The sequence below is a fragment of the Heteronotia binoei genome, chromosome 16 (genome assembly GCF_032191835.1).
Source record: "Heteronotia binoei isolate CCM8104 ecotype False Entrance Well chromosome 16, APGP_CSIRO_Hbin_v1, whole genome shotgun sequence".
Classification (NCBI taxonomy): Eukaryota; Metazoa; Chordata; class Lepidosauria; order Squamata; family Gekkonidae; genus Heteronotia; species Heteronotia binoei.
This window is the reverse complement of record NC_083238.1, coordinates 28,288,278-28,309,222: the sequence shown is the minus strand read 5'-3', so window position 1 is coordinate 28,309,222 and position 20,945 is coordinate 28,288,278. Positions and strand designations below refer to the sequence as shown.

Below are 20,945 nucleotides of genomic sequence, written 5' to 3'. Positions count from 1 at the left end.
AAAAACCCAACCCATTCTCTCTAGGCACTGTGGTTTATAAGCCACTGAATTGCTGTTTTCCTGACTAAGAGTTCTAAGAAGGTTTCCAGTTTTTTTGAACTGGCCGATGTGGAAGTTTGATCTTCAGCAAGTAGCAGGTGATGTTTATCTCCAAGACACAAAAAGCTTCACCTGCTAATATCCAGACATTATTAAAGGAATTGGAACCAGTCAGTCAGTAGTGTTTTTGGGTTGGGGCCAGTTGGCAACAGTGAAAAAAGGCCAGTTTCATGCTAGGGGTGATTGAAAAATGATTGAAATTGATATATTTATTATTTTCATCCCAACATTCATCCATGCAACACAGGGATTTTTCCTGACCCCCTCCTTTTAATTCTCACACTACCCCTGTGAGGTAACAAAAATAAAACAGAGTATTGTAGCAACTTAAAGACTGAAACAAACCAATACAGCTTTATTTTATTTTATTTGGTGCTGGTGCAAATTAACACAGCGATTGATTTCCACTAGCCTTATGCTGCTCTCATTCTCCTCTTCTTTGCTTCCATTAGATTTCACACTATCTGCCCCAGGGCTGCAACTTGCTCCGCCTCTTTTGTGCAGCAAACAAGATCCTCTAAAAACCAATTTCTGTTTGCTGTGCAAAAATGGCAAAGCTAGTTGCAGCCCCGGGGCAGATAGTGTGAAATCCGACGGAAACCCCGCGGAGAAGATGAGCGTGAGAGTGGCGTAAGGCTAGTGGGAGATGAGTCAGCTAGACTTCTGGAATTATTACTTGAGAGTTATCAAAGATTTCAGGTTTTCACGGCTGGTAACATCATTAGGGTTTGTAGAATCTTTCGGGCTCAAGTGCCGTGTTCTACTGGAGAAAGTTTTTCTTCCAGACGTTTCGTTCTCGGCTGCGGAGAACATCCTCAGTGGCGTTGCAGCCGGAGCAGGCGCTCTGACCTTCTTGGCTGCTGTGCATTGAGTGAGGCCAGGGCTGCTGGAGAGCTGCTATTTCTAGGCTGGAGGGGGTGTGGTGAAAGGGCAATAGGTTTGTGGATGTGCCCATTGTTTGGTGGGGCTTCCTGGAAGGGTAGTGATAAAGAAACTGGCTGTTGAATGTGACCATTGTTCTGTGTTAATTGCTGGGAGGGTTGGAAGGGGTGTGAAGAAAAGGAAGATGGTTGTTGACTGTGCTGATTGTTCTGTGGAATGTACTGGTTGTTCTGTGAATTTCTGCAATTTGAGAGTTAGTTTGTGCTGAAAAATAACTTAACATCATTCCGTGAGCCACAAGACAGAGTAGGAATTTGAACCCTGGTGACACCCCACCCGAACCCAGTTTAATGTTCTAAGCACTGCACCACACTTCTTCTCAAAACAAAATGTCCCATCTAATTAAGATTTTATAAAAATCAAATGCTGGTCACTCCTTAAGAAGAGCCCTGCTGTATCAGGCACAGGTCCATCAAGTCAAACATCCTGTATCATGCAATGGCCAACCAATTGTCCTGAAGGGACAGCAAACAGGCTGTAGAGACCTTCCCTTGATGTTGCCACCCCACACTGGTATTCAGGTGTTTATGCCTTCAGGATTCCCTTTAATCACTGTGTCTAGTAGCCACTGATGGACTCATATCATTGCCACTGATATGTTGCCGTCGAATCCCGTAACAAAATCCAAGCTAATTCTCATTGTTTAAAAAGGACCATGTTTTTTTTTTCCCAGCAGAATTTCCCAAAACTGAAATTGGCCTCCACTAATGAATCAACAAATGCTTTAACTGATTAAACTACTGATCAAACACATTAAAGTTTGCAACCGCAACTTGTACAGTTGCTTGTGACTTGTGGTTGACTTTTCCCTGTAGTTGCTCTGTAGTGACAATCTTTTGAATGTGTCTCCATCCTGTTCTTTGAGCAATTCTGTCATAAATTAGTACATACAAAGGGGAGATTCCTATGAAGGCCCTGTAGAGGTGGTAGCTGATGGACTGAAAGCACAGTGAAATTGCTGAGAGGAGACATAGGGGTGTGTATGCTGTATGGCAATGATACCTGGTGCAGTGCCCGTTGGGCACTCACCAATATGTTTCCTGAAGCTCGCTTGTTTTGCCTGTGAAGAGTCTCCCCAACCCCACCAAAAATAAATTGTTAATCCTGGCTTTTCTTTGCTTCATTGGAGTAGGAGGTGCTTCAGAGGAGCCCAGAAAGCATCAACTTTGATTTCGCAGAGAGCACCCATTTGAAATCGGTACCTCAATTATATGAGAACGCTTGGCATAGAACCTCCTAACATACTGTGGAACTACCCAAGATCCAGATATTGTGGAACCATCCAGCTGACCCAGACCTCATAGCAGCCATTTTGTGATTGCCCCCCATGGCAACCATTTTGTTGTGGCACCAGCAGAAGTGACTACAGATTCAAGAAGGCTGGGGACATCTGCTTCAAGGCTAGCTATGAGTGGATCCCCTCAATCTAACCCAGCAATAATTCATTTCCCAATTTCTCTGGTTATGACAGCAACAATCTTGTTAGGGCTAGGAAAACTATATACCTGTTACTTTTGATGAAATGATGTGTCATTAAGGTCATCAAATTTGAAGTATTTAACAAGTGGCCCTGGAAGTTCTAGGGAAGGCAATTACCCTTTGAATGACCACTAACAAAAGTAAACTTATTCCGTTTCAAGGGCTGTTTTGCTTCTTTGTTGCAGGCTGTAACTGTATGGCAGAGACTCATTCTGAGTTAAATATGGATCTGACAAAGCCGAAAATGAAACTGTCCCAGGATGGCATTTTTACAAAAGAGTTTTAGATTTTTATCTCTCTTCTACCAGATTGACTTTTCTACTTAAGAGAGACACTGTCTTATGACTCAGAGCAAATATTGAAAGGTTTAATGTGGCTTTTAGTCACAGTCCTGTACCAAGGGCACTGAGCAGCACTTTCCCTCCTGCTCCATCTCAGCAGAGTTTACTGAATCTTGGGCAGTGCGGGGACGTCAAAGAAACAGTTTCATAGCTACAGATTAAAAAAGCAAGGTTGGAGTGGAAGCTCCAGTTTTGCAAACTGCTTGTGGCAGGCATCGTACATCTCTGCAGTTATTCTGTTAGATGTAGAGATAGGGTTGCCAGTGATATGTTGCCTCAAGCAAAATTTGAAGTGAATTTGGGGCTGTGGGTGGTCTTCCTCAGGCAAGACTCTACAGAAGTACAGGTGAAATCAAGAGGGGGGGTTTTTTTGTAATTGTGTGTGTGTGTGTGCGTGCGTGCATGTCTGTACCTGGTAGCCATGGTGACTTCTGGTGACTGACCTCTACTGGGGGCCTGGAGGATATTCAGAGAGGTGGCTGAATAAAGCCTGCCCCTGCCTCCCAACCGCTAGTATTCCAAGGCGGTCTTCCATCCAAGTTCTTCCCAGAGTCGATGTGGCTTAGTTTGGTGTAGTGGTTAAGTGCATGGACTCTTATCTGGGAGAACCGGGTTCGATTCCCCACTCCTCCACCTGCATCTGCTGGAATGGCCTTGGGTTAGCCATAGCTCTGGCAGAGGTTGTCTTTGAAAGGGCAGCTGCTTTGAGAGCCCTCTCAGCCCCACACAGGTTCTGTTGTGGGGGGAGAAGATATAAGAGATTGTAAGCTGCTTTGAGTTTCTGATTCAGAGAGAAAGGTGGGGTATAAATCTGCAATTCTTCTTCTTCTTAGTTTCTGAAATCTGATGAGACTGGGTTTGCCTGGGCTAACCATGTCAGGGCAAGAGTTTTGATAGAACTAGTGACATTTCTACATGCTCCTCATTGGACACAACAATTCACTGGGGCAGAGTTTAAGAAATAACAAGATCCATGCTAGGTTAGATGTCAAGTTCCATATAGGTGTCCCACCAAGACATCATGAAGCCTGAATGTAAACAAATTTGGCTTGCTGGATTCACACAGACACTTCATTTGTCCCCTCCCCTTCTTTTAATTTTAAAATTAAAATTAAAGAATTCAGTTTTAAAATTAGCTCACCTGGAAGCTTGTGGCTTAACCGGAGTTAGTCCCCTCCCCATAAACCAGGTGTTAACCCCAGTGTAGAATCCCATGACGTGAGGAGAAAACTAACTCTGCCGAAACTAAGAACCTGTCTTCATAATTAATGGGTAACAAGAGTTAATTTCAAATTGGGACTCCACCATTGCACTCTGTGTGAGAAGGGAAGAAAGAGGAAGGAGGAGCAAACCCAATAACAAGCTGGGTTTGTGAACGTTCAGCCATAAAGTTGGCTTGACATAATGTCTGAATGTAGCCCGAGGTCCGTCCAGTCCAGCATCCTTTCCCCAAGATGACCAAGTTAATGCTTCTAGGAAAACAATAGATGGAGAAGAGGTTGAAGAAATTTGGTATGTGTAACCTGGAAAAGAGAAGATCAGGCGAGTTCACTAGGCCACGCTTCCAATTCATGAAGGGCTGAATACTTAGGAGAGCAAAAACTAGTTTTCTTCTGTGAAGGGAAAATAACTAGATCTAATGGGAACAGGCTACGGGGTGAACATTAACGTGCTAATGGTAAGAGCAGTTTGATAACAAAACCAATTTACCTAGAAGTGTGGTGGGCTCTTCCTCTGTGGATGTCGTCAAGCAGAGTCCAGGTAGCCATCTATTAGGAATGCTTCAATTTTGATTTTGTGCACTGAGCAGGGTGTTGGACTGGATAGCCTATAAGCCTCCTTTGACCTCTAGGATGCTATAATTCTAATTCACAGCAGAGTACAGAAGCATCCTTCTCTTAGCAACTCAGGCAGATATTCCATTAAACCTCCACCATCATGCACAGATTTAGCCTCCATGACTGTGTCCTTTATTTGTCACCCAGTCACAGTTTATTTATGACGACGTCACAGACAGGGCATTTTTTTCGGGAAAAAAGAGATGCTGGAACTCTTGAGAGGGAAATGAAGGAGAAATACATGAGTGCCCCTCATGAACTTTTAAACATTTTTTTGAGAATTTTGTTTCCACTAAGAGGTTCTGGAACTCCATTCCACCATGTTTCCCCATGAAAAAAAGCCCTGCCTGTAGGGTTTTCAAGGCAAGAGATGGTCAGAGGCAGCTTGCCATTGGCTGCCTCCACATCATAATGCTGGTATTCTCCTTGGTGGTCTCCCGTTTAAAAACTGACCAGGGCTTATCCTGCTTAGCTTTTGAGGCTAGCTTGCATCTAGTCCTATTTAAACCACTGGCCATCACCACATCTTTGGCAGCAAATTCCATAGATTCAGGGTATGGTACGGAAAGACATGCTTTCTTAGGTCTATCCTCGACTCCTCAATCTCCTGCCAATCTTGCTCAGAAGCCTATGTCTGCAGTAAGCAGTTCTGACCAGATTCATCCCAGTTGCTGGAGGGCAGGTATCCTGCCAGGCTTTCCAGTGGAAAAAGAGGGAGGGGCCTCGTGCAGGACAAAAGGCATATGGGGTAAGGGCTACAGTGAGGAGGTCTTGCAGGACAAAAGGCATATGGGCTAAGGGCTACAGTGAGGAGGTCTTGCAGGACAAAAGGCATATGGGCTAAGGGCTACAGTGAGGAGGTCTTGCAGGACAAAAGGCATATGGGCTAAGGGCTACAGTGAGGAGGTCTTGCAGGACAAAAGGCATATGGGCTAAGGGCTACAGTGAGGAGGTCTTGCAGGACAAAAGGCATATGGGCTAAGGGCTACAGTGAGGAGGTCTTGCAGGACAAAAGGCATATGGGATAAGGGCTACAGTGAGGAGGTCTTGCAGGACAAAAGGCATATGGGCTAAGGGCTACAGTGAGGAGGTCTTGCAGGACAAAAGGCATATGGGCTAAGGGCTACAGTGAGGAGGTCTTGCAGGACAAAAGGCATATGGGATAAGGGCTACAGTGAGGTGGTCTTGCAGGACAAAAGGCATATGGGCTAAGGGCTACAGTGAGGAGGTCTTGCAGGACAAAAGGCATATGGGATAAGGGCTACAGTGAGGAGGTCTTGCAGGACAAAAGGCATATGGGATAAGGGCTACAGTGAGGAGGTCTTGCAGGACAAAAGGCATATGGGCTAAGGGCTACAGTGAGGAGGTCTTGCAAGACAAAAGGCATATGGGATAAGGGCTACAGTGAGGAGGTCTTGCAGGACAAAAGGCATATGGGATAAGGGCTACAGTGAGGAGGTCTTGCAGGACAAAAGGCATATGGGATAAGGGCTACAGTGAGGAGGTCTTGCAGGACAAAAGGCATATGGGATAAGGGCTACAGTGAGGAGGTCTTGCAGGACAAAAGGCATATGGGATAAGGGCTACAGTGAGGAGGTCTTGCAGGACAAAAGGCATATGGGATAAGGGCTACAGTGAGGAGGTGGGGCACAACGCACTCTTTGCATATGCCTGCGCACTTGCATGCATGCTTGTCTACCCAAATATAAATAAATAGATACTTCTGGGGATGGGTGGGGGCTCTCTCCCAAAGATTAACCCCTCTAAGTCTCAGGAAAGGATGCCTAGGGTTGCCAACTTCCTGGTATAACAATTAATCTCCAGGCTTCAGTTCCCCTGGAGAAAATGGCTGCGTTGGAGGGTGGACTCTCTGGCACTACCCACTGAGGTACTTCCCCTCAATAAATCCCACCCTCCCCAGGCTCCATTCCCCCCCCCCCCCACAAATCTCCCAGTATTACCCAGTCCAGAGCTGGCAACTCTATTGCATCCAATAGGGCAGTGGGCACAATCACAATATGGCTGTCACAGAAGGTGGAGCCAGAAAGCTTGCATCCCTGGCCCAGGCTGTTTCATACATTCACTGAGTGTGGACCTCTGCTCTCTGTCATTATTGAAAAGGCAAATCCAGGTCTGTAAGAGCTTAGCACAACCTTCATCCCCACATGTGGAAATTAGGATGTGTTTTGCTGCTGTTCCTAAGTACAAATGATCTTGCCAATTTGAAAACACAGGTTGTTGAGCATCAGAGGCTTGATTGAGGCCGCACAACAGTGAGCACTGTAATTTTACCGCTGTTTCATCATCCAGGCCTGACCCCTTTCACATCAAGTAAGGCTTTGGATTGTTAAAGGGTGTTAGGAAATAGGACCGGAGAGCATGACTCGTTCTGCCCAGATATGCAGTGCAATCCCTGACACACATATCTGAAAACCTACTTCCAGATGTGCAATCTGCCTGTTCATTAAAGCTGTTTCAGGACTACTTTTCTTCCATAGCTCTGCAAAATTCCATTTTGGCATCCTGTTGATATTCCAGAGAACACGTATTTGTCTTTGCTTTACCCAAAGCTTTGCAAGGCTTTTTCTTTCTCCTTCAAGGTCGGTGCAATATGAATACCTTTTCCCCTGATCTCTCCGTCTTCAACTTTTTAAAATGCTAAAAGCTGCACTGCACTTGCTGGGGGTTTTTGCTTTATTTTAGAATTCTGTTTCCTTCCATCACCTTTCTTCCCCGAAATTGATGGGGACTTAGGCAAGTGATCCATGTGTCTCATTTCTGATATGGATGAGCTGCCTCATTTTTATATCCTTCGGGGAAGATTTAGAGCATTGCTTAAAGTTTTAGACTACTGTGCAGTGGGGGGAAAATATGGAAAGGCTTTTCGGTGGGTGTTGTGGGCTTGTAATCATGAATGCCATAGAGTTTACACTTGCAAAGTCACACTTCTGGCCAATAACAGTGAAGCAGGTTGTAATGCCACATTTATTTTATGGGGGGGAGAGCTTTAAAGGATACAACCTCTTCCTTAAAACATGCAAAAATGAGTGACAGCCAAAGGGGACTGCATAGAAGAATACTAAGGAGACATTTTTAAAGCAAATTTCCAGTGGTTTGTAAGATGATCTTCTGAGAAATGGCTCTTCCCTGCCTCTTCTCCCACCAGTCCTCTTTGCCCTTTGTAAAGCTGCTTTCAGAGGTTAGCAAATATAATTGGGCTGCTTGGGGGGCACAGGGGCTTGATTCATTCCCAGTCATCAGCATTACAGGAGGGGATGTGGCTCAGTGGCAGAGCATCTTCTTAGCATGCAGAAGGTCCCAGGTTCAACCCCTGGCCTCCCCAGTTGAAAGGCTCAGGTGGTAGGTGACAGAGAAAGACTGAGGCCCTAGAGAGCTGCTGCCAGCATGAATAGACAGCAGTGTTCCCTCTAATCTGAGTTAGCGTGAGCTAGCTCACAGACTTTTAGCCTTCAGCTCACACATTTTTGTCTTAGCTCAGGAAGGATGACCCCAGAGCACAATAATTTATGCAGTAGCTCACAACTTTAATGCCAGTAGCTCACAAAGTTGAATTTTTGCTCACAAGATTCTGCAGCTTAGAGGGAACATTGGTAGACAGTACTGACTTTGATGGACCAGGGGTCCGATTTAGTATAAGGCAGCTTTATGTGTTCTTGGAGTGCCAAAATCTCTTGAACAAATGCTGAAGGTTGGGGGAACCCCTGAGAATGATATGCCATGCTGCATGGGGATCACCAGCCAAGATGAGGGAGCAGAAGAAATCTGTCCCCTCAGAGAGCTGGTTTGGTGTAGTGGTTAAGTGTGCAGACTCTTACCTGGGAGAACTGGGTTTGATTCCCCACTCCTCCACTTGCACCTGCTGGAATGGCCTTGGGTTAGCCATAGCTATTGCAGGAGTTGTCCTTGAAAGAACAGCTGCTGTGAGAGCCCTCTCAGCCCCATCCATCTCACAGGGTGTCTGTTGTGGTGGGAGAAGATATAGGAGATTGTAAGCTGCTCTGAGTCTCTGATTTAGAGAGAAGGTCAGGGTATAAATCTGCAGTCTTTTTCTTCTTGCACAACTGGACCTAGGTGCCCATGGATGACTACAGCATGGCACTTCTATTTCCTGAAGCAGCTGGTACTGCCTGCAAACCCCCACCACTAGGGCCAATGAGCTTTACTGAGATTGGAGAAAACTAAATCTAGTCTAATGTTCCTCCTTCCAAGCAACCAATCAATGTGATTGCTGGTCTTCTGATCAGATGTATCCTAGTTGATATTTGTGTGCTGATCTACATGGATATTTGTGTGCAGATCTACATTAATTTCCTTAGGGACTTCATATTTGGGACATACTTGTCTTATCATGTCTGTTCTCTCCAATCAGGGGTTCCCAACCTTCTGAGCCTGTGGACATCTTTGGAACACTGCCACAGGGCAGTGGACACAATCACAATATGGCTGTCACAGGAGGTGCCGCCAATCACAAAATGGCTGCCACAAGAGGCAGTGCCAACCACACAATGCCAGAGAACAAGGTTATATATAACTCTAATAGTAACTTTTCAATATTTCAGGCTGTTTAATAGGGTGCCTTTTAACACCACACTTGGAGACTGCACAACCAAGTCCCACCAAACCATGCCCGCTTTCTAAAAGCACTTGGTGGGCACCAGGAAGGGTGTCACTGGGCACCATGGCACTCACAGGAACCATGCTGGAGACCCTTGTTTCAAATACAGGCCAGTGCATCCAGAAGGGAATAATTATGAACTTTCAGTTTCTGTATGTTTCCAGTACCCGTTATTTTATTTTATTCCTTACATTCACTGTGAAGTGATTCATTATGCTAAAATGATTATAATAACGTGCTATTATCAACCATTTCAAAGAGCATCAACCTTTAAAAATAAATCCAGAAACTACATTTTGTAAAGTGCTTTTTTTATTATTAGGCATTGTCAACTGCTCAGTGAAGTGCTTTCATGCAAGCTCAACTAATGGTAACTCGTGGTGGGGAGGGAATCAGTACATAAAGTTAGGCATTGATGAAGTGCATCATGTGACTTAAGAGTGTGCAAATTCTGAAACTGAAACAATTCTTGGTTTTGTTTTTTGATTGCTATGGAACAACTGAGCAGATAAACATCAGCCTTTAAAACTCCCCGTTTCTGTGGACAATCACCACCGTGGTCTTATTTACTACGGCACCATTCCCTCCAAAGAGTTTAGGGTGAAGGAGAACTGCCTTTCCCTCCTCCATTTTATCATTACAACAACTCTGTGAGGTAGGTTAGGCTGAAAGACAGTGACTGGCCCAAAATTAGCCAAAGAGATTCATGGCTGAGTAGGGATTTGAATTTGGGTCCCCCCAGCCCTAGTCTGACATGCTTACCACCCTAGCTCTCTCTCCAGGTTTTCACATTTACATTTTTAAATACTTTGGACACAATCCCATCCAACTTAAACACACTGAAGTCTTATTGCACTGTAAGCTTAATATCTCTGCCACAGAAACATATGGAACCTTACAAATCCTTTCCTAGGAGTAAGTTCCATTGAATACAATGGTTCTTTTCTGAATAGACCTCCTAGGGATGGGTTTTTCAAGGCTGCAATCCTGTGCTTGCTTTCTTCAGAATAAGCCTCAATGAACTCAACGGTACATTTCTTCTGAGGAAACAAGTAATTGGATAATGCTTAACTTTTACTGAATCGTTCCCCTAATTTTTGGTTATCAGGTCACATCATGTTTGTTTTAGGTATCAAAAAAGGGGAGAAAACACCACACTTGGAAAAAAAAAGAACAAAACAAAGGGCCCTAATATGCAAAATGTTGGATTCTGGTGCATTTCATTGTTTATTTCAAACCAAGAACTCCAAAATGGGATCTCTCTTTCAAAAAACTGAGAGAGAAAAAAAGCTACTATTATAAGCTAAAAAAAGCCAATGTACATATTATATCACAGAGCAATTGCTCATGTACTTACAGTAATAACAATAGTTGAAAAATATCTTTAGAAATATTTGTCTTCATTGTAGAGCACACCAGGTGCATAATCTCCTAGTCTGTTTCACTAGCTAAAGCGTTATCATTGAACAGCGCACTGGGAAGAGAATCATAACATAGCCTGCCAATTCAATACATTTGCACTTGTCACTTAATGGCTCCAACAATGTGATAAATTTGCAGGTATGAATGAAGCCATCAGAGACCCAGTGCCCCAAAATATCACATCACCCAATGTCACTCCAAAACACATACTTTGCAACCCACACATTCAGCCATGAGCTATTAAGAATCGAATATTCAGGGATATGTCCATAAATGTATTTCACATCCCTTAATAAACTTAAAGAAAACTAGGAAAGTAGAGATGGAACAACCCTCAGTCTTGAGGTATACAGAATTTCCATGATACTTCCAGCAAATTCAGTACAAATTAAAGTTATAGTGTGTAACCTCTGGGTGTTAAATTCTTTTTAAAAATTCTAGTCAGATAATTGGATTTCAAAGGCATATCCCACAAACTATAAACACTTTAACCACATTAATCCAAGTAAATTACACATTGAGCTTGGGCTGGTAGAACAGCATTTATTCATTTTCATCTCACCATCTGTTTCGTTTAATTTGCTTGCTGATCGCTGGCAGCTCCACCTTGACTTCATCTTCTGGAGATGATGGAACAGCTCCACAGCTTGAGCTCAGTAAATCTAAGCTTGCGCTCATATCATTTTGCAACATTTCCATTATTTCATCTTCTTGACAGGTATTAATAGCGTAATCCACACAGTCTTTCAAATGTGGGTCGGAAACTGGTTTAATGGTGCATACAGAGCCTAATAGACCAATCCCATCATTGCCAGGTAAAGAAAGAGTCTCCGCATTATCAGATGAAATAATATTTAACTTTTTGACATGTCTGATTGCTTCCCCAATGCCTCTGAATTCTCTTGCCGAAGGAAATGTTGTATTAGCGACCTCTTGGATCATGACAACATTGCCAGCACTTGGTTTTGGACAGGTGGCATCTTTATTATGATGTTGAATAAGACTATCAGAGGTAATAGTACCTTTTTTTTTGATGCTTTCTTCATCACCTGTAAGATTTAAGGCCTCTATGGAATAACCTGATTCACAGTCAGTTATACTGAGAAGTTCTAAACTTACAACTTGTCTTTCTAATGCAGATTCCAGGGCAGGGCTCTTTGTATGATTTGATTCTGTTAATGGATAGTGCACATCTCCAGTATATTCTTCCAGCCAATAAATGTCTTGATGGGGAAAAGGCATTTGATAGTAATTATTGCTATTGTTGTTGTTGCTGTTTAAGAGGCTGCCTTTATTACTACCCCGCAATACGGATTCCTCATCAGTGTTAGTAACCTGTAAAACATCTGCATTGTTGGCTTCATTAAGCTTCCCATCTCTCTGCTTTTCAGCACTCTGCACAGTCACATTATCACATTCTTTTACGTTCTTTCCACCTTTCTCCCTCTTTTTGGATACTTCATCACTCTTTTTCCTTCGCACAGATTCCTTTTGAGCATTTTTTCCTTTGGTATCTGCTTCACAAGTCTTTGCCATGCTATTATTTACAAGTTCCTCCTCTTTAGATGCATAAATGGGAGATGACGGGTCATTTGATTGCAAATCAATGGCTTCATCTTTCTTTTCTTCCTCGCTCTCCCAAAGGCTATTTCTGTTTGAGAGCTGGGGCAGGTTTCTATCACCAGTGGTCTCTTGTTCAGAAACTTCTGGTGGCCATTTTGGTTTATTCACTTTAACTTCCTCCTCTATAGAAAATGACTTTCTTGGTGTTTCTACGGAAGGAGGCCATGTAATGTTTAACTTGCTTCTCTCTCTATTCAGTTTTATATTGTCTCCCAAAGTTTCATGATGGACTTCGTGACTGCTGGAATGCAACATCTGATCAGTAGGTTTAGCCCCCTTTGGATTAACTTCTTTCGCATGACCAGAACCAGCAGAACCTTTTTGATTTTTGGAAATCCATAATTCTTTATGTTGCTTGTGTCCAAAACCTTCATCATAATTTCCTTTGGATCTGAAAAGTTGCTTAAAATGGGGTTTACAGTATATTTTTCCATGAAGAGAAGCGTAATTACCCAAGCTGTCAAATCAAAGAGAAAATGCTTTATGGCATCTATCATAAATGCTCCAAAGAAAATTATTTTAGTCGACATGTTAAGTAGCTATAAATAACAGCATCTATAAATACAGTTTCAATTCATACCACTTTAGAAAAGGAAAAAACAACAACCATGTATCACTAGGGATGGGAACGAACTGGGAAAATATGGTTCAATTTGTGGTTCTTGATGTGCCCTGTTCATGAACCATAGACCATCACAAATCTTTAGCCGGTATCACTAGGGATGGGAATGAACTGGGAAAATATGGTTCAACTTGTGGTTCTTGATGTGCCCTGTTCGTGAACCATAGACCATCACAAATCTTTAGCCGGTATCACTAGGGATGGGAACGAACTGGGAAAATATGGTTCAATTTGTGGTTCTTGATGTGCCCTGTTCGTGAACTATAGACCATCACAAATCTTTAGCCGGTTTATGAGGTATGTGAGGTGGTAAAAAGGCTCCTTAGCATGCTAGGGACATTCTTGGGAGCACCATCTTTGGTGAACGTAACTTGGATCTCATAAATCCAATCCTAACCAACATGGAGGGCAGGTAGAGGAGAGACAGCTGGAGACCCTCTGTGAGCTTGGTGTCTCTAGCTTGCATGGGATCCATTCTATAGACATGTCAAAATGACTGAGGTCCAGGAGTTTATAGAATGGATCCTTTGCAAGCTAGAAACATCAACATCTCAGGGGACCTCCCCGCTGATGCTCCTCTGTATGCTCTCTAAGTTGTTGCTTTGAAGTTCTGTCGACATTTTAATTGAGTTGAGACAGGATTTATGGGATCCAATTGAGTGGAGATAGTCCGGGAAAGTCTCTGCTCACAAACCAACACAGACCTTCACAGACAGCTTGAAAGTTTGTGGAAACTTTGTGCTGGGTCAGTGACCTGCCACAAACTTCACTTCACAAAGCATGAACCTGCTAAAATTATCACAAAATTATCACAAACTTTAGTTTGTGAGCCGACTCATGCCCATTCCAGGTATTACCCAGAAGACTAAATAATTTTCATTTTTAAGACTTGGTTTATAATTTCACTCAGGGTCAGGAGTCATCTACAACTTTCTTGTGGGAGAAAAGGCCCAGATTAGATGGATTGGATTAGAGCTGTCAGACTCATTTATTACAAATAATTGTAACTTGGTTGGGCTACATGTACCGTACCATAAATCATCTAAATGCAAAAGAGATACTAATTTTATTAGTACTAACTGATTAAATCACTAATATTAAGGTGATTGTAAGCCACTTTAGTATTAATCGGATGAGTGCTCTTGGTGGGACAGATGTGGGCCATGGATCACATCCTTAGATTAAATGTTTCCTATATGAAAGAGGTCATGGCTAAAGAGGATCCCCCCCCCCCCTCATCCTGGTCGGACACTTTAAAGCAAACAACAACAACAACAACAAGATTTTAGAGGCTGAATGTAGACTGGACTAATATTGGGTGCAGTCCAGTCAAAGTGAAGCTCATTTAAATCAGGATGAGCTGGTTAATTTTCTGATAGACTTGCAAGACGGAGGGCTGACCTAAATTCTGGAACCTATTATGTCCTCACCTCTTCAGTGCACATGTACATCCCCACCCCTCACACATTATTTCTGAAGTGTGGAATGCAGGTGCAAGTCCCATGAAGATTCAGATGCAGATTCAGGGTGGGGGGCGGGAAGGAGGATGCGCCATAGGGGGAGGAATTCGGTGCCCCCACACTGCCAGCCCTGGGGCCAAAAATGTTGGGGACCACTGCTCTAAGGAGCTATATTTCTACAAAGCTTCTTTCAGATTTAATATACCTATTCATTGCTAATTTTATTTCGACTTATTTTCGACTTCGACTTATCACACTCAGTTCCAAAGCCATGCAACCACATTTTAACTATGGGTAGTTTGTGAAACCAGGATTTGTTTTGCAGAAATCATTCAAATTCTGGTTTTCCTTGACAAAAAACTGATTTCATTGCCCCCATTCTTTCTTCCCCTCACCTGCAGAGTATCCTGGTCTGCAATGTGCAAGGTTGGCACCAAGAAGCCAGTATAAGGTGTCCACATTCATATATTACAAGCCACCAGAATTAAGACTAACGGTGGTTAACAGATCAACTTCAAGCCATAGTTTCAGATCCTGGTTTGATGGTAACTAAACAAAGGTAGTAGAGTGGCCTATGTTCAGATGATCATGTATGAGCTATAGTTAGTTTAATTAAACCATAGTTTCATATGACATTGGAACCAAGGATCAATTTGACGGTTTGGAGGGAGGGAGATTTTAGAAGAAGAGTATGTTTTTATACCCTACTTTTCTCTCAAAGTGGCATACAATCACTTTCTCTTCTCTTCTCATAAAAGGCCCAAGGTCACCCAGAAGGCTTCATGTGGAGCAGTAGGGGAATCAAACCTGGTTCTCCAGATTAGAGTCCACCACTCGTGACCACTACACCACAATGTAAACTCTAAAGACCCTCTTTACCCAGTGTCAAGGCTTGCCCACCCCTCCACTTACAGTATATTTTCTTCACTCTTCAACTACAGGTGCTTTTACTATTCCCACAGATTACTGGGCATACTTAGTGCCCAAAAAGATTTATTTTGCAAACATCACTCGAGGCCAAAAAAAACCAAAAAACAAAACCTCTTTCAGGGGGAAAAAAAAATCACGTTTGCCTTTTTTTTTTTTTGGACTCTAGCTATACGAGTTATATCACAATGTATTAAAAACAATACTTTTAGAATACACAGAAGCAACTCCCCACCCCTCCTTAGAGGGAGACGTCCAGACCAAATATAATGTAAGTGACCTGTTGAAACGGTCAGTTTCACAACAGAACTGAGATTGAAAATCAGGTCTGCTGAATTTTGATCTTTGGACACATCGATCATATGAAAGTGGATGCCAGTTATGATACTATTTGCATGTCAAAGCTTTAATCGTTCACTTCGTCTTACCTTAATTTACTGCCACAATGGTGACACCGAAAGCATGATTTATGAAAGGTCTGTTTGTCGGCAACCAGACACTCCATTGGATAAACCCTCTTTTGACAAAGTAGGCAGGTTTCCTTTCCCTGAACGTGCAGTTTCTAGAAATAAATGAGACAGGGTCTCAGTGCCATATGTTATTATTCATTTTATGTTTCCTCAGGCTATGCACAGAATGTTTCATCACCACAATGCAAGCTGAAATACTTGGCTCACAAATAATTAACACTTAAGTCTCCAGTTTATAGGGTCAAATGAGATTCATGCGGCAATGAAACCTACCCTTTGGTTCGTTGGAGAAAAAAAAATCACATATTTACTTTGAAGACCCAGACTATGAATTAATATTCAAACAGGAAGAAGGGAGGAAAGAGGAACTGAAAGCATCTTGTATTGGGGCCTCTACCCTAATGTGCAAAGCAGGAGGTTTTACAGCTAGAACATGGGTACGTCTGTGAGAAAGTCTTTTTTAAAAAGTCTTTAGCTGTGAGAAAGTCTTTAAAAAAAAAAAAAAAGCTTTAGCTCCTACACACATCTTTTGATAGGGAACAGGGAGAGTTTTCTCCCGCTGTTTCATGTTACAAGAGAACTACTCCCAGCTTCCATTCTTCTACTATATCAGGAATTTTATACAGGCAGAAGAACATACATTTTTGAAAAGGACTGAATCAACAGTGTTGATCAGTAATAGAGACTTTTAACATTGGATGTGCTTTTTCATGGGCAGCTCTGATCCTTTGAGTGGATGACTGGCTATTGTCTATTCTTAATACGTTAAGTCTATCACATCCCTAATTAGTGTAGTCAACAGTTTATTAATATTTTGCCAATCTACCTGACACTGTATCAGAGCTTACAGACTCCTTGGGCAGTTGTTGCCTCTCTCAAGCTGTTACAACCCTTAAGACTCTATTTCCTGCTATTTGTTTCTGTTGCTCACCTCTCTCCTCCCCTTCACCAATTCTTCCTATTCCTGATTAGCTTGTTCTTCCTTCCAGCCTATCAGCTTTAAGGCTGGCTCATAGAGGTCAGCAAGTCATAACCATTTGGAAGTTATTAAAAGTGCCACTATTGAACAGGCCTTAAGTGTGCAATGCCCAATTCATATGTGTTGGATAGTGAATTACTTACTGGACTTACAGGTGTCAGCCATGTTGAACTGCAGTGGAACAGCTAGATCCCAGCAGTGCTTTAGAGTAGGGTTGCCAGGTCCATGTTGAAAAATACCTGGAGGCTTTAGTTATGGATCTTGGAGAGGGTGGGGCTTGAGGAGGGGAGGGGCCTCAGCATGGTACGATGCCATGGAGTCCACCCTTCAAAGCAGCCATTTTCTCCAGGGGAGCTGATCTCTGCCAAATGAGGATCAGTTGTAAAAGCGGGAGATCTCCAGGCCCCACCTGGAGGCTGACACCCCTACCTTAGAAACCAACAAGATTTTGGGGTTTGAGCTTTTGAGAGTCAAAACTCCCTTCATCATATATTAATGACAATGTGGATACTGGCCTGTTGATGAGGAATTGTGCAGTTGTTCTGATCTATGATGCCAAGGAAGATGTAGATCAAGGAGTCTGACTTTTGGTGTACTTGTTGGTCTGGATTTCTATCATAAATTTTTAAATTGTGTTATTGTACATTGGTTTGTGCACTTTAATTTCAATTTCACTGGTTGTGGAAATGTTTTGTTGATTTTTAGCCGCTTCACATAGCATAGAAGGGGGACGAACGTATCAAAATTTTTTTTAAATGTGAGGTACCCTAAAAGCCTCCTTGATTGTTTAAAAAAATATTAGTTGTTGAATTCCAAATAGCAAAAACATTTAATTTATAGGATACTTCTATTGCAATTCCTGGCTCCAGATCAAAAATTACCTCTAAGAACTTTCGGTCTTTTGACCTCGTAGACAAGTGCCTCAATACACTCTTTTCATTTCCCAGATCTCTTGGTCACAGGGTTGCCTGGTCCGATTCAGGAAATATCTGGGGTCTTTGGGGGTGGAGCCAGAAGTAATGGTGTGACAAGCACAACTGAACTCCAAAGAGAGTACTGGCCATCACATTTAAAGGGACGGCGCTCTTTTTAAATACCTTCCCTTCATTGGAAATAATGGAGGATGGGGGCACCCTCTTTGGGGCTCAAAGAACTGGACCCCCTGGTTCAATCTTTTTCAAACTTGGGAGGTTTTTTTGAGCCTAGACACCAGATGCTATGTTGAAAATTTGGTGCCTCTACCTAAAAAAAACACAGCCCCCCCAGCTCCAGATACCTATGGATCATTCTTCATTATACTCTATGCGGGCTGGTCTCCTTGGGGTATAATGGAGTGCCCAGTGGACATTCAGCCTCTCCCCTTTCTAATAACTCTGAAGCATGGGGGGGGGGCTCCGAACCAGGGGATCCCTTGTCCCCAACAAGGGATTGGCAACCCTACTTGGTTACAGCATATTGCAGGAAAGGGCCAAACAGTGAGGCATTGAGCACTGGTCTCAAATTTGAACTGCTTGCTAGGCATTTGCAGTTAGATGACTGCAAGGTATGTTATGTGGAGTCAAGGTGCCTTTAAACACTGTTCAGAAACTTCATCTGGTTCCACACATGATGGCCAGGCTATTAGGGTCTGGTTACATGGATCATACCATCTGTGCCAAATGATTTGGATTGGCTCCTTGTCTGTTTCTGGGCCCAATTTACAGAGCTGGTCCTTATCAGGGTACTTGAAGGACTTCTTCCTTCCATATTGTCCTGTCCAACAATTAAGACCATGCTCCCAGGCCCTTCTCTCTAAGCTGCGCCCTCTAAAATCACCATTTTCTCCATGGGAACCGATCTCTTTAGTCTGGAGATCAATTGTAATACCAGGAGATCTCCAGGCCCTGCCGGGAGGTTGGCAACCATAGCAGAATGACCTTCTCTTGGGGTTTACCTGGCACCTGCCTCATCTTCTGTTTAAGCACCAGTTAAAAACATGTCTATTCATCTTGGCTTTTGACTAAAATTTTATCTTGTCTTTAAGCGGTCTTATTTTGATGATGTTGGCCTGGGTTTCCCACCTCTTGGCATTTTACAGCTTGCCTTTGCACTCCTCGTTTTAAAAATGCTATTGGTTTTATTGACTTCTGAGTTTTGACAGGTGGATGGTTTTACTGCTCCAGGGTTGGTTTTACTGAACTGTTTACTGTTTTAATTTGCATGTATTGCTTTCTTTCTCTTTGCTAGCCTTCTTGAGCAAGTATCTGGAGAGGAGATAATCAAATGTTCTAAATTAATTAATTGAATAAATAGGAATGGCACACAAACAGCATGTGGGCACGGCACTGCATCTGGGTACCGTTTCCTCTACCCTCTGCTGTGTAGCTGATGTTTAACATTAGAATTTTTGTGTGTGTATATGAGTTATTGTTATTTCAGGCAGCATGGCAAGAAATAAGCATACCGAAAGAAGGGAATTGAATAAGGAAGGGAGGGGAGAAATTGTTTTGGTTTTATACTTAAGACTTGAGCAGAGCGTTTTGAAATCCAGGCATTCTCTTATTACATCTTTTGCTATATTCATAACTTCTTTCCTACTTTTTCCTAATATCTTCATGTCTGTAGTGTTTTCAGTCTCTCCGTGCAATGTGCAAATGAAAACTTTGTTTTAATGTAATAACTCTATTTAGGATGGCACTGTTCATGTACTTACTACAGTCACCATTTGGCCAGAAGCTGCCCTGCCCAAGTCCCTTTGAAAAGAATAGGAGCTGCACAGAAGGTTGCCAGATCCAGCTTGTGAAATTGGAGATTTTGGGGGCAGAGCCTGAGAAGGGCAGGGGAGTAATGCCATAGAATACAACTTCCAAAGTGGGCATTTCCTCCAGGTGGACTGATTTCTGTCATCAGTTGTAATAGTGGGAGACCTCCAGCCACCACCTGGAGGTGTGCAACTCTAGCTACGCACTGAGTTGGACACGATGGAGTATGAACAGAATGAGTTTACAGAATGGATCTCCTCATCTTCTCCCTTCCCGCTGCAGTCCCTTTAAGCCCCTGGGAACAAGAGTGGGATGAGGCACAGGGGAAGTATTTGGAGTGATTTTTTTTTTGCCCAGTTTCCCTCTTCTTGCTTCATCACCCTCCATGCACCCATCCCACAGTATCCCTAAAAGACCACTATCATGATCCTGGGCCTAGTGAAGCCTACAGGCTCCAGAGAAGCCTGCCTAGAAGTTACTAAACAAAGCCTACATTTCCCAGGATCCCTTCTGTCCCTCTGATTGGGTGGCAAGGTTTTGGAGGGAAACTAGTCCAGAGATGGGTGGGACCTGGGAGGAGAGTATAAAAAGGGCCAAGCACAGATAGGGTATGTTCTTATCTGGAGAGGATGTAGGCAGAGAGGTTCTCTGTCTGAGAGGTTGCAGACAGAGAAGGAGTGCTCTCTGGAACAGGCAGTAGGAAAAGATCCCTCACCCAAGAGAAGTGGCAAGTTTTGATATTAGAGTAGGGACTGTATAGCTAAATGTATCAGGGCTTTTGTTTATTTGCACCAACCTTTACTGTTTCATATTCACTATAGCACTAAATCTTTATCACCCACATTGTTTTTTTTAGAGTACTACTAATAAACTTCTTTTTGTTGTTATACTGCCTGGGTTCTCCCGTCTCCTTGGTCACAGTTAAGAGGAATTTATGAATAAAGGACAAGGGTGGTTGGGGGCTTTGGGCCTTCCGATGTAGACCCTTACCAGAGCAGTGGCAGCCAGTAGAAGGCGCTCCTAGGCCCCTGCTGTGTGACAACCACTCAACTCCCCGGTAGCAGCTTTTCAGCAGCACAAAGGAAATCTTTCTGTTTACAGTTAATTTGGTCCAGCCCGCCGTGTTTTATATAGCATCCGAACCCAAAGGCCTTGATCCAATTAAATTATGTAAGAGCACATCAACACTCAATTTCAAGCTGAAGAAAACAAGCCACATTTTGTGAAGTGTTATGACTCAAATATAGCATTTACCTTTTGTCAGGCAAAGCCACAGAATTAGTTAGTCACACGTTCAGCACATATTAAGATGCATGGCTTTAGAAAAGGAAGAAGGAATAAAGGTTTCTGAGGGAGAGAAAGGAAG

General features: G+C 42.9%; 1 protein-coding gene and 1 non-coding gene across 2 annotated transcripts in view; one reads left to right on the top strand and one right to left on the bottom strand.

Annotated features, from left to right (window-relative positions):
* Positions 1-7,970: 7,970 nt before the first annotated feature.
* TRNAA-AGC (transfer RNA alanine (anticodon AGC)) lies at positions 7,971-8,042 on the top strand. The gene has a single exon. It is a non-coding gene; the product is annotated as a tRNA-Ala (tRNA).
* Positions 8,043-12,658: 4,616 nt separating this feature from the next.
* Positions 12,659-20,945, bottom strand: part of XIRP2 (xin actin binding repeat containing 2) — a 202,390-nt gene continuing 194,103 nt past the window's right edge. The window contains exons 9-10 of the mRNA XM_060257011.1: positions 15,818-15,951; positions 12,659-12,837 (exon numbers count right to left, since the gene is read on the bottom strand). Of these exons, the coding sequence (XP_060112994.1) occupies positions 15,857-15,951 (95 nt within the window). The 3' untranslated portion in view covers positions 12,659-12,837; positions 15,818-15,856. The remainder of the gene's footprint in view (positions 12,838-15,817; positions 15,952-20,945) is intronic.